We start from the raw sequence: 14,712 nt of genomic DNA, 5'->3' as shown, positions 1-14,712 counted from the left end.
AAGACCTCGTCTTCCTGCGGAATTGTTTGATGTGATGTATCCTTCAACTTCGAACCCACCCTGAACTTGGAGGTGTCTCAGCGAGTCAACAACTTGTACATAGGTGTTTCAGCAAGTCAAGTGGGGCCGGCATAAAATTCTTTGACTTCTCCGCCGCCGCCCTGAATATTTTTCGCAGATTATTCACATTCACGGTAGGTCAACTCCCATTCCCATTCCTCACATAATTCTAGCTTTCATTTGACGCGCAGCCATCTTCCACCGTAGCTCTTTGATTAGAATTCAATCCTTATCGCCGACAAGGACTTGGGTACTGATTCGCTACACTCTACCTACCTGAAAACATCGTCGTTTTTACTTCGACATGAAGCTCTTTAGTTCCAATAGTTTTGCATTGTGGTTCACGATAATCATCGCATCAACCTTCCATCTCCCCGCGAGCACTAGATGTCTAAACGTCCCGGAAGCTTCTCAAGTGAAACGATCGATATTGTCCAAACGAAAAGTCCTAGCTGCCCCTCGTTTGGTTGTTATTCCCATCATCGGACCCGTATCGTTCAACACAATGTTTAATTGGGGATGCTCTTCGGATTGGCATGACTATAGTCGTGTTGGTGCCGATTATGAGACGAGAGTGAAGATGGAAGCTGCACAAGCGATTAGCGACGTCGCTGAACAGTACGCCAAAGCTCATCCGGACGTGAGCAAGAAGGTATCTGTAGACTTGCGGGAGATTTGGCTCGAGGAAAATGGACAACTTCCCGAAAAAGATCGGGCTCAAGCTATGCAAGCAAGGGCAGATCTTCAAGAATTATTTGACGAACACCCCGAGTTACAGGAGCAGGCCGAATACAGATTCCAAGACAAGGTCGAACAAATGATTGTCACGCTCCAGCCGACATCCCGGGACGACGCTCCAGGAAAGGATCCGAAGGACTGGGCGCACGTCAATCTTCAGAATGACTGATCTTTTTTCGGCGATCACGGCTATTTCAACAGGCTGCACCGCAATACAATCTTCCATCCACGGTCCTTCCTTGTTATGTACTTATTTGGCGCAACAATCACGACCCTCGAGTCTTTTTTTTCGGTAACCACCTACATCTTGTTTACACTCCCTTCCGCCATTGTTCAAAGCCAACTCGATAACCATGTTCCATGAATAAGCTCGGAGTTGCAATCCACCAAGATCCAAATACTCTCTACCTTGCCGTTTAAGGGGTTATATTTCATGTGAAAGTTCTATCACAATTCCTGCTCCTCTTGCTCCAGACCAAGGCTCTCGAAAAAGTCTCCGATAGGCAAACTTTGGTTTTCTCATCCGGGCTACTTATCCCTAGATTTTATTCCCAGCTTTTTTGTTATTTGCATGATCAAATTTTCATCCATCTCCGCCCAGCACCAGAACACAGAAATCCCAGAAGTTATTTTCTTGTTGAAAGGTAGATTCAAAGTGCATCCAAAAAAATACAATCTTCCAAAAACAGCTCCCATTCGGACACTCGTTGTATCATCCGCAATACACTGTGCTTGATGACCTACAATTGTTTCTTATTTAAATCTATTCTGAATAAAATTGACTGGAGAAACTTTTGTAGACTTGGACTGGTAAATATGTGAGCTGGTGTATGTTATGCGACTTGAAGGCACAAGGATATCAGCGTAAGATAGTTGAACCAATTGATGCCAATTATACAGCCATTCTGAAGAAGCTTGGCCTTTCCTGAGGCTGGAGGAATTTCCACCTCCAAATGTTGCTAGGTTAGCAAAGCTTTGCGAGCACTTGCTAGCAAGAGCCATGCGCGAAGTGCATGCAAAGCTTATACCCAAGACGACGGAGCTCACGCATGAGGATCTGAGTTTGAGGTGTAATTTGCTCTTTTTTGGAATTTTAAATTCCACCATTCACAATGCCACTGAAAATTTTTCAAAGGACTAGCACTGCTTGGACTTTTTTTTGTTCTTTTTTTCCGGCAAACATCCCTTTTTATTTTATTTTTTTAAATAAAAGAAGTGTTGGCTTGCCAAAGCCAACTTTTTGAATTTAGGGAATGTCTACATGTGGGGTGATGGGTTATACAGTCAAACCCGCAAAAGCGCATACTTGTTAAACCACATAACCTCCCATACCACACAGGACTTTCATTCCACCATAGTTGGTGCGGGCCAAATTTGGGCTTTTTTGGGCCATACCGCATAACGGCATACCACATACCTATGTTGGCGCAAAAACAAGGAACAATTTTGCTGTAACCACATGCTTTTCCCCCACAATCATAGCGGTTTTCCTCTTTGATGCCAATCTACACCTCTCAAAACACAATTCTGATTTTGGAGACAAATCCAAAGTAAATATATGGGTCTGCCAAGGAAGTATTCCTGAACCCAATGATATACATGTGTTTTGTAGGTTTTCATCAAAAAGAATTATTAAAAAATACCCCTGAAACCACATATTATTTATGCGGTTCTGGAGGTATTTCTAACCACATACTTATGTGGTTATTCACCCACTAAAACCACCCTCATATTTCTACCGGATCAGAAGATACGCAAATCACCCCTTTCACGCATCAGTCCAAGCGCGTTCACACACAAACTCAACTCTTGGCTACCATACTTGGCATAATGCATAAGGCACATGAATTACTTTTCTTACTTCATTTTATCAGTCCTCACCTCCTATTTCCCCTTGCATATGTTTGTTTCCCATTTGCATATCTTTTATCTTGCAAAAACCTTGCATGAATATATATGATCCTGTTTGCATATCGAAGGGACACATTGTAGATAGTCTAGCTAAAATACCTCAGTTTTACTTTCTCACCAGCCAAATTCCCTCAAAGCTGCTCCCCTGGAGCTAAATTCCCTCATCATTGTCTATATAGGGAGGCCTCTTCCTGCCAGTTGTTCCCTCCTCATGCCATCCGGCAGTCTATATCCCATACTCACTTATCACCACTCATATTATCATCTATCCCAGATTACAGTTATCAGTTCATATCACCACTCAGTTCACATACCTTTCACACTTTATTTGAAATTTATGTCACAACTCAGTTCACATACCTTCCACCAGTAACCCAGTCCCTGGTTCCACTCCTGGTTGAGCTTAGCTCCCTCTCCCCCTCATCATCCCTCACTTTTTGAATTTATATACCCCCAGGCCAAGGACCTAGTTTCAAGCCCCACTCAAGACGTCAAGTCGCCGTCACCTATCTCATACATCAATAACTCAATCAACCTCAGACATCAACAACAATCCTCTTATATATCTCATCTTTGAAAATATCCTATCACAAAATAAATTGCCAAGCTTACCTTGGTGGTCTTGTTTTCTGATATACAGAAAGGCAGAGCCTGCACCTCATCCATACCTTTCACCATTCAGCAAAAGGGTCTCACAGCACCTTTTGAGTCTTACAATGGAGGGGTATGCGGTTTCAAGGGTTTGACTGTATCACCCTGGACGGCTGAGATTGAAGGTTGTGTAAATGGAAATATGAACTTTGGAGCAGGGAAAATAGTATGATAGGAGTGGAATTTGATGAATATGAGTTGATGGATCTAAAGCCAAGAAGCTCAGGATTAGTGGCCCCAAAATATTCTTTGATTGGGTTGTGGTAAGTATCTTTCCTGGGGCATGGAAGTTGGTTTACACCAAAACCCCAAGATCCTCACATGCAAGACACGGCTGCTTGGGTGTAAGTCCCTCTCCCTGCGGTCAAGGGTTGTGTGTCACACCTTGACAAGGTTCCCTTGCTTGCCACAAAGGGACAAGGGCCTTTGATAAGTTAGCAAACTTTTTCACATCCAGTATTGAAATTACAGGTTGGACAGATGGATGTCCATCCCTTCAAACAAAATTTCTTACAAGATGCTACCAGTCAAGCCATTTGGTGGTAAAGAATGCTGACTGGTGGGGGAAGGGGGGAACCCAGTTGTGTTGCTGGCCAATGATCTCTGGGGTGAAAATTGACCAAAGATTCCAATTCAATTTCTGGAATCAAAATGAAAGAAAAAAAGGGAAGGGGTTGATTAAGCTCAACTGTTTGGGAGATAGAAATCCTGCATATATATCAATGAGGTAGTCATGATATTGAATAATAATATCGATACAATTTCAAACCTTGACAGAATATTGCACACAAGGTTGACAAATCCAGTTGGAAATTCCGGGAGAGGATTCCCTCCAGAGGCCAACCTTTTTCAGAATAGCTTTCTGGTGAAGAAACACGATAAAGAGGATGATATGAAGATAGGTTATGTTATGGTCTAGTAAGTGTTGAGAGTCAAGCCCTTGCCTCAACTTGAGGTCTTGTCGCCTGTAATGGACCTGTCATGTCACCTGTCACACAACATATTCCTCTCCGGCTCTCTCTCTATTTTTCCTCTATTTGCTCATCTTCACTATTTTGGACAACTCGATTCTTGCTCATCACGCTCTCGGACAACTCGATTTGCTCCGCTCATCTTCCTTTCCGTCAAACCTGAACTGTTCTCAACCACAACTTCTCATCAGCTATCCTCAACCGCTCAACATATTTAAACTCGCAGAATCTCGCCTCTTTCCTCCTCCCTTGGGGAACTCACTTGAATCATCACTCGACACATTACATCGGCAGTCTTGAATCTTTCTCAAACTCTCTGACTGCTCTGTTCCTCCCGAAGAAACCTTTCAAATCGGTCTTCAAATTCAAACCTCAAGCTCACTCACTTCCTCCGCCCAAGTCTGCTCCTGGTCGTATGTCGTGTTTTCTATTTCTCTCATCATCTGACCCTATTAACATTGTTCTACTTTAGTCTGCTCTTTCTTTCTTCTCTGTGTCATCTCTTTGTTTTGTCGTGCTCTTCTGTGTTGTGTTTGCCTTCAGGTATTTTTCCTTTCTCTCAAAATTCTTCTTTGTTTTTCTTTTTCTAACTTTTGCAATTACTTCAGTTTGATTCTCAACAGTAAGTGGAGAGAAAGAGAGATTCTAGGGCTCTGGATTATAAGATTGTAGATTGCAGGATGAGGAATCAGTCTGGATCTGCAGACTCTTGAACCTTTAGAGTGCTGTCTGTGACATGTATGTGTAAGCTTTGTACATGGGAGCCTGTGCTCTTCAATTGGAAGATAATCAGTCATTCTGAAGCAGATGAGCCCATGAGGTAAAGCATGAATCTGAGCCAAAATTTGCGCATATTGAATCATTTAATAGAGGGCTATAATTTGGCCAGGTGCAAATTGCATCACAACAAAAAAATAAGGGGATTAGGTGTCAGGTGACATGCAGATAATTCCAGCCTTTATTCCAACCTTACTCCCAGGAAAAATTGTTGAAGCCCCCTGATGGTGACAAGGGGGCCATTGTTATTCAAGGGGTGTACTTTTGGAGTACCACTGGACTTTCAACACATGCTACTGCATGTTGCCTGACACCTATTCACATTACTTTTTTCATGGTGCATGCACTTTTGAAAGTTGGTATTCAATTTTTTGCTTAAAAAAACAAGTTGAAAAGTGCATGCAAGCAACATTGTAGGAAGGTTTTTCTGAAATTTGGGATTTAAAAACAGCGTGGAACATCAGCATGCAAATGCAAATACAGCTTGCACATGCCCAACTTTGAACTAGGATACAGGGGTGTTGAAAAACTATATATTTGGCCAAAATTAATACCTGGGTTTTTTTTTCTGGCCAATTGGCTCAAAATCACAAAAATGGGAAAACCCCAAGAAGACATTGTGGCTGGGGCCAGAAAAACCTATCAGTTATGGCCCAATTTGCACACCAAAAATGGGCAATTTCAACTGCACCTTTTGAACAGAATTCTACAATTCACTCCTCTTTCAAGAGTATGATTGCGTGATTGTTGGCCCAGCTCCCCAGAGAGATAGCAATTTGCACCTGGGTACCCGTTGCGGGTGCAGGTGCCTGCCTGAATTTCCACCAAGAATGAAAACTTCCACCCGCACCCGGTGTGATATGAAAGGAGGGTGCTCTCAATGTTGTAACTGCTGTGTTGCGCTTAAAGAAGCGGTCATTTAGGGCAACACAGCAGTCACACCACTACATCCCAGAGGCATGCAGAGGAAGCTGTTGAAAAATTGCTATGAACACCATTTGACCTCTACCCACCCAAGGCAATTAGAAATAGCGCAGTGGAAGCGGAAATTTGCTACACTATCCACTAATTCAGTTGATAGCAGAAGTTTATGTGTGTTAATTTTAGGGGCAGGCTAAATCCACACCAAAAAATTACTACATTGTGAGAGGCATAAGAAGTGGAGAGGTGTGATAAGCTGGAGTCAGGATAGATTGGAATGGAAGGGGAATGAGGCAGAAGGAAAATGAAAATCAAACATCCTTTAGCTATTTGGGATGAAGAGCCTTTGTGGCTTTTTAAAAAGTTTGTGCAGAGTGAAGTGCACTTGGCGCTGCGCTGCTCTTTTTCTTCAGTTTTATAGCTTTTAATTTGAACTTTCCTTTTGCTATCCATGTGGAATTACAAGCACTGGGCGCAGCGGGGCTGCGCCTGCGCTTCAGCTTTTTGGGAAGTGCGGTCCCGCTCAAACTTAACCCAAGGCCCTCGCTGCTGCGGGCGTGTGTCTCGCGAAGCAAGCCTCCAACAGCCCTTGGCAGGAGGGACTTGCGCTCTATTGCCCCTTTTTGGTGTGCCAAGAATCTGGGTTTGGCTGGGTGGAATATCCAAACCTCTATAATTCCTTGCTTCCTTAACTTTATTTGCAATAAAATTGCTTAGACTGAAGACTAGCTTGTGTCTGTTGAACCAAAAGAATTTGGGTAACTTCGCAACATCCCTTCCAGTCCAAAAAAAACCTTTAAAAACACTCAAAATAAGGTTTTTGCACGGAGAGGGTCTGTGCTCCCCAACTCAGCTTCCACAGTTTGCTCTCCACCAGAACATCAAGGGGATCATGGGAGGTAAAAAAATGTGTATGCTTTTCTACAGCATGTTCCAATGAGATTGAGATAATAAAATTGGAGTGGATGTGGTAGCTGAGCTGTAGAAAAAATAAACAAAATGCCTTGAAAATCCATTCTTGGTGCACAAGTTTGGGGAGCTAAGTGGTAAGTGTCAGCTGGCTACTATGGCAGAGCCACCGTGACAATATACAAATAAAAATATAAAAAGTAGTTTTACATATGAAAGAGACATTATTACTCTTACATATGTAAAACGACGCAAAAACATTAAATCTAAGTTTATTAAAACCACAGTTTCACCAGAAAAAAATTCAAGGGTTTCCCCTACATACAAGCAATCACAAAAAAATAAAAATAAAATACAAGCTAAATTAATAAACAAACAAACCATACAAATCACAATTGAGTAATATATTTATGTACAAAAAAAGCAAAGGATTTAACAAACTCCCAGCCTGTGACATGCCACAGGTGAAAAGAGACCGGTCTTAACCCGCTCAGCCTGGCGCAAGTGCGTGGGGCAAAAGTCGGGGCTGGAAACCCCTCAGCCAATTGCAAGTGCAATTGGGGAGGGTGAGGATTGCCACCAGTTCTCTGCAAATGCAAGAGGAGGGAGGATCACCTGGGGCAGAAAACTTGGTGCAGGAGATGCCCCCTTTATATCAAGTTGTCATGATTTCGAGTGCTTCATTCTCAGTTTGGCCCAGGATGGCCCGGCCAGAAAGCCACAAGCTGCCACTGTGACCGTTGCCATGTGATGGCTGCCAGTGCGATGTTACATATGTACAACAATTCCGATTGTTGGCTTGGTACAGGCTTACAGCCACTCTCCCCTGAAGCCTACCAACCCAAGCCAGCGCACGGCAATCCGGCAGGGAGTCAAACGCATTGGGGCACAGGGCACACAAAGCGCCACCTGTGGGTTCCCCCAGATGTACCGCCTTAGGGTACTCGTCAGGGGCATTGTGGATCCCCACTTCCCAATGGGGCCAAGTGGGGCCACCACAAAAACCACGCCGCTGTGTGGGCGCCCTTGTGACGCTGATCTCAAGGGCGCTTGCATGTCGCCCCGGTCATCTGGGCTCAAAGGATTGATCCGCCACGGAGGAGTCCGCTGGGCGTTCGGTGAGGCCATGGCGCCATTCGGGCGCAGGCCTGGTGACGCCGTGTGACCTCGTGTGACTCAAGAGACCCAAGGACGCCGTCAGCAGCCGTCATTGAGTCGCTAAAACGCTCGAGGCCACAGTGTATGTCCCACCGTCAGGCTTGGCTGGGGCCGATCGACCAAGCGGCACCAGCCATCTCTTGCCTCTGCTCTTTGTGGCCGGCGCAGTTCTCTGCCCCCCGATGGGAATGTGTTAAAATTGTGTCTGGTAGCGGCCCGACCATAATGCAATCTGAAGCCCAGACATCCATGCCGTCTGAAACCCAGAAATTGATGCCATCTGAAACCCTTGTTCAAATGGTTTCAGATAACAGCAAGTTTACATACGTACATAGCAGGTTATTCCTGTGAGGCATGAGCTCCATCCCGTGTCATCCCTCCAAGTGGGTGACTTTGATCTCCAATATCATTCTTTCCAACAATCACCCACTCCCCTTTTGTGGCAGGATATTGCCTCCCAACTTCACAAGGGTGCAATATGTATTCCTGCCTTTCTGTATGCGCCATCAACCTCAAGGCGTTCCAATTGCGCCCACACGCCGTCCAGCCATGGCGCCCAGAAGTGATCCGCCCAAACTACGCTGCCATGGCGCCCAACTCCTGCGGGGTCACGGTGACGCAGCAGAGGACACCGATCTGACGAACCACTCCCCCGGGCGTGTATTCATGCCAACTCCCTCTTTGTCAATGTCTGCTAATACGTCAGGCATTTTTGGCCGCCCATCTAACAACACCTACCTCTGCAATGCAAGCCGCGCCCGCGACCAATGCCTCTCTGCCAACTCAACCCATCCCGAGTTCTTGTCAAGATCTCTCCCCGGGTAATTCTTAGCGCTCCATTGACCACCTGCTAGGTATCCCAACCAAAAACCCACCCGGCCCATGGATATGGCTTCCGCTTGTCTGCCATGGGTTTGGCCCCCACTGAGGAGGACATCAATGTTCCCTTGGCTGCACAAAGTTTGTGTGGGGTCTGCCTGTCCCTATGGACAACATGCTGCCCTGAAATTTGCTGCAAAAAACGGAGCCCAGGCTATTGCCAGTAATTTCACAGGTCAGTATCCATGGGACTTTCCTCCCGCCCTCAAAGTCTAGCTCATTGAAACCGGGAAGGACAGCTACCCAAGCCACCCAAAAAGCCTCATACATGAACTTTTCCTTGATTGTGACCAAAACCAAACTATCTATCACCCTTGAATTGGCCATTGAAGTTCCCATCACATCCACCCCCAAATCAAACCCACCCCCAAAATAATCTTCACTTTGGAGTCACCAGAAGTCTTGACACTAACGCTCTTGCAGACTCAATTACGCGGGGTTTAATAAAGACTGGGATTTCAGGTGAAAACAGCTTAACTAAAAGGGGCAACATTTGAAGGTATAAAAGTCAGGTACATAGTTGCCCTTCAACTGCTTGGCTTGGAATCTTTTGCGCTAGATTAAGACTTGTCTCTCCTGCAAGCGCCGCAAAGCCGCTGAACTTCTTGCTATCTGAGATGACCAGCATAATTGCCATCACAACACCTGTCGCAGCTGCTGAAGACAAACCAACAGCAGGCGCGGTGTCTCTTGTGGCAACCCCACCAATAGTGCCATTTTGGCCCTGAGCAGTCACACAGCAGCAGGGATGAGCCTTGAAATATCTTGCTCGCCTAGCATCAAGAGCTATTGTCCCCCTATGTTTTGTTTTTTCTGCTGAGGCAGATGACCCACCACCAATGGGTGCGGTATGTCTGCCGGTCAAAGTGGTGGAAGTGATGTCTGAGGTGGACACAGGCGCCAATACTCCTGCCAAATTTGAGGATCACGTAAGATAGACAAGACATCTATCTGATATACCATCTGAGCCGCCACCAACTGCCTCAGAACCCATCATAGGTCAATCTTGTCCCAAGGTCAGCGTGGCTTTCTCCTCAAATCTCACCCAACCCACAACTTTCAAGTTGCAACCCACCACCCGCAGTTGGCCCCTGCTGACACCCTTCCCAGTTCTGCAAAATCTATCCGCACTCAATACCTCACTGCAGCTCCCACATGCAATTGGACCAAGTGGGGCAAGTCTATTTGAGATCCGTGTTTGATGATGCTTTATGGAGGTTGCATCTCTCACCAAAGGGACCACATTGCCATGTACAAGCTTTCCAAAACTACATCCAGTACCAGCCAAGGCTAAAAAGAACTGCTGCCATTTCTTATCTTCTCTTCTCTCCAGGTAAGCAATCTGATGACATTTGTAACCAGCCACCTAACATCAGCAAGCTGATGCACTGTGGTCCACCGTCCATCCCTGTCTAGCAGGGTTAAAAAACGGTGAGAGGATGACCCCCAGCGCGCCGCATTTAAGGCATTATGCAAAGGGGGGCCAACGAGTTTATGTTGAGTTGTCTGTTAGTCTGCTACCATGATGTATCACCACAGTATGGAGGGCTGTCGGATCAACCCATGAGCACTACCAACCAACCACCCAGCTGGCAGCCACAAGCGTCTGTAGCCTAGTTGGTAAAGGCAGCACTCTAGTATGTGTCTCAGCATAGCTGAGGTCGTGAGTTTGACTCTCACCAGACACATCTTCATTTTACAGTTTCTACAGTTTAACCCCTCAAACTGCACAAGTGCAACAGCGGAGGGGGTGAGGAAGAACCGCACACTGGAAGTACAGTGGCAGAGGACCCCTGGGGGATCATCCAAACACAAGAGCACCCCCCCTTTTATACACCATCAACCAGCAGTGCCAAGCTCGCCTCAAGCCTTCCCCTTGGATCCCCCCGCATGTATCCTTGACAAAAAAGCCTCCGCCACGCCGCCGCTGTACATATTTTTGACCCGCAAGGCATTAGCTACATCTCAGATCTTCTGGCCACCCTGGTCAACACATCTGATGGCGCGCTACTGGAAGCTGAAATCAACCGTAGAATTTGACTTGTTGGGGGCATCGTGGCGCCACCGCCATGTTCCTTCAACACCACCGCCACTCCCGCCCTCACCAAGCCATCTCCTTCCAACAACAAGCCAACTGAAAAACAACGGTCGGTTTTGGACGGAGACGACGCAACCGGACCCCTTTGCCGCTCCATTCTCCACCCCACCACGTCGAGGCGGGATCTTCTTTTCTCCCCCGAGGAGCTTGGACACGCTTACCGCCAAGCGAACCCAATCCAAAGACCTGACTTGCACCATTCATTGTGTTCAACCAGGTTTGACCGAAGGACAAGACTGAGACCATCCCGAGCGCTCACAGCCACCTTTGCTTCTCGTCTGCCTTCTCGCGGGCGGTCAAGGTATGTGTCACTCGTCCCATAATCATCATTCCCCGGCTTTCCCCAGTCCCCCGATTCGACTCAAGATGTGGCTTTTGAATGTACAGTGATTCTGGTAGTAGTTGCCGCAAGTTGATTGGCGGATGGCCAAGGCGGCGGAGACAGTGTGCGGTGGCTGGTTTTGTTTGTGGTGTTGAGTTGAGCAGGCAACAGAATGGGTGTGGTAACAAGTGCGACTGGATCCATACTGTCATAGCCAGTGGCAAAAGAGGTTGAGCGGGTATATAAGGAGGCCAGCATGTCAGGCATGAATGTCCCCCAGGGGTTCCGGTTTTGTCCGCCCCCTAGTTGCTTGATTAGGCCCCTCCTTGATGGCTCTTTCACAGAGTCTTTCACAACCGGCCCTTTTTTGCTTGTTGCTATGGCACAGCTGGAGGGTCATCCATAGGGCCTTTGGGTCTTTGGGGATATTTTCAATGGCTTTGTCTAAATTGTGTGCTCTTCTGTTGTGCTATTTTTTAATTAAAAAATACGCCTATTGGTGGGGTTGCCACAAGAGACACCGCGCCTGCTGTCGGTTTGTCTTCAGCAGCTGCGACAGGTGTTGTGATGGCAATTATTCTGGTCATCTCAGATAGCAAGAAGTTCAGCGGCTTTGCGGCGCTTGCAGGAGAGACAAGTCTTAATCTAGCGCAAAAGATTCCAAGCCAAGCAGTTGAAGGGCAACTATGTACCTGACTTTTATACCTTCAAATGTTGCCCCTTTTAGTTAAGCTGTTTTCACCTGAAATCCCAGTCTTTATTAAACCCCGCGTAATTGAGTCTGCAAGAGCGTTAGTGTCAAGACTTCTGGTGACTCCAAAGTGAAGATTATTTTGGGGGTGGGTTTGATTTGGGGGTGGATGTGATGGGAACTTCAATGGCCAATTCAAGGGTGATAGATAGTTTGGTTTTGGTCACAATCAAGGAAAAGTTCATGTATGAGGCTTTTTGGGTGGCTTGGGTAGCTGTCCTTCCCGGTTTCAATGAGCTAGACTTTGAGGGCGGGAGGAAAGTCCCATGGATACTGACCTGTGAAATTACTGGCAATAGCCTGGGCTCCGTTTTTTGCAGCAAATTTCAGGGCAGCATGTTGTCCATAGGGACAGGCAGACCCCACACAAACTTTGTGCAGCCAAGGGAACATTGATGTCCTCCTCAGTGGGGGCCAAACCCATGGCAGACAAGCGGAAGCCATATCCATGGGCCGGGTGGGTTTTTGGTTGGGATACCTAGCAGGTGGTCAATGGAGCGCTAAGAATTACCTGGGGAGAGATCTTGACAAGAACTCGGGATGGGTTGAGTTGGCAGAGAGGCATTGGTCGCGGGCGCGGCTTGCATTGCAGAGGTAGGCGTTGTTAGATGGGCGGCCAAAAATTCCCGACGTATTAGCAGACATTGACAAAGAGGGAGTTGGCATGAATACACGCCCGGGGGAGTGGTTCGTCAGATCGGTGTCCTCTGCTGCGTCACCGTGACCCCGCAGGAGTTGGGCGCCATGGCAGCGTAGTTTGGGCGGATCACTTCTGGGCGCCATGGCTGGACGGCGTGTGGGCGCAATTGGAACGCCTTGAGGTTGATGGCGCATACAGAAAGGCAGGAATACATATTGCACCCTTGTGAAGTTGGGAGGCAATATCCTGCCACAAAAGGGGAGTGGGTGATTGTTGGAAAGAATGATATTGGAGATCAAAGTCACCCACTTGGAGGGATGACACGGGATGGAGCTCATGCCTCACAGGAATAACCTGCTATGTACGTATGTAAACTTGCTGTTATCTGAAACCATTTGAACAAGGGTTTCAGATGGCATCAATTTCTGGGTTTCAGACGGCATGGATGTCTGGGCTTCAGATTGCATTATGGTCGGTGTGGTAACCCTGTTCCTGTTCATACTATCACCCTCATATCACCTAAACCCTTCATAAATACCTCATTATTACTTCATATTCAGATTCTACACCCCATTTTACCCCTAGTCACCCACTCATTTCACCTAGGATTTCCAAATGGATCAGCAGTTATTGGCATGTATAGTTTTGGCAGGTATTTTCTTCATATATATCCTTAGCATTATTACATACATCATTCATTAATATCATAGCTACATAGGACTGCAGATCTTACATAAACTTCATTACTCATTTTCCCCTTCATATGATATCAGCAGTACATTCCTTCATAGCTCTTGTAGTTATTATCAAATGCTCATCATTATTTCATCTTCTACATAGTTACCTTTCATGTACACTCCTTGGTCATTGCACCTTCATCATTACTGCTCATCTTCAGATATTGTTACTATGTGCTCATCATGTATCACCCCCCTGTAGTACTTCTCACATATATAAACACCCCTCTAGATGTTGTATCCCCATCATGCACTTTCTACTACATCCCCTCTGTAGCACCTTTACACATCACACTTAGATACACTTTCATCACCATAGAAATATATCCCCCAGCATATATCTCATTACCCATCTCAGAGTGACTCCCAAGAGCTTCTGCTTTTCCCCTTCTCACTTCTCCTCTCTCACTCAGTAGGATTGATACACCTCAGACTCATAAAGTGTTAAAGCCATCTAAGTCAAAGAGAATCATCAGCCACACCCTTTTCTTTTTCTTAGTGTAACCCTCTCTCCATCAGCGTTAGTCTAGAGGGCAGCCTCACCAGCACCTGTAGCCTCTCCTACATTATTAGTAGTGTAGTTGACTGTTTCCCCTCACAGCTCTTTCCTGATCTTTTAGGAATTCCACAAGTGGTGTCCCAACAGTGGCCTGATTACCTTTAGATTTTAGTCCTAGTTACCTTTTTCGCTACCAGTTCATAGTTCTATCACCTACACAAACCCTTTCCACTCCATTCCTCTTCAGTGCATCAGATCCCAAAACCACAAACCCATAAAAACAAATTTCTTCAGTTTTATTTCTCCCTCTTCTTTTCCCTCCTCTTCAGAACTCTTTTCTTCCCCAGCCAGTTACCTTTCAAGATGTCCATCCACTCTCAAGATGCTGCTCATCCTATCAACAACAACCTAGGAGAGACTGCCAGTAACAACCCAGGAACTCTCTTCAACAACCCCTTCCAAACTGCTCCAGAAGATAACAACACTCACCCTGCTGGACCAGCCAATCCCTTTCCTGAAGATCCAGCTCAAACCAACCCTTTACCTCAACCTACCAACAACTTCAATCAGTACAGAGGCAGCACTGGCCCCAACAATCCTCAGTTTCAACACCCCAATGTCTTCAACCAGTACAGGGACAACATACCTGATCCTTCAGAAAGCTCTCACCTAGGACTCAGACAAAGAATC

General features: G+C 46.2%; 1 protein-coding gene across 1 annotated transcript; it reads left to right on the top strand.

Annotated features, from left to right (window-relative positions):
- Positions 1-364: 364 nt before the first annotated feature.
- On the top strand, positions 365-967 carry PtA15_8A354 (uncharacterized protein; the record flags this gene model as incomplete). Its single annotated transcript, XM_053171775.1, has 1 exon — positions 365-967. One exon carries the CDS (start codon positions 365-367, stop codon positions 965-967), a length of 603 nt encoding a protein of 200 aa, XP_053023005.1.
- Positions 968-14,712: the final 13,745 nt, after the last annotated feature.

This window comes from Puccinia triticina, chromosome 8A (assembly GCF_026914185.1).
Source record: "Puccinia triticina chromosome 8A, complete sequence".
In the NCBI taxonomy this organism is placed as follows: domain Eukaryota; kingdom Fungi; phylum Basidiomycota; class Pucciniomycetes; order Pucciniales; family Pucciniaceae; genus Puccinia; species Puccinia triticina.
This window is presented reverse-complemented; position numbering and strand designations above follow the sequence as displayed.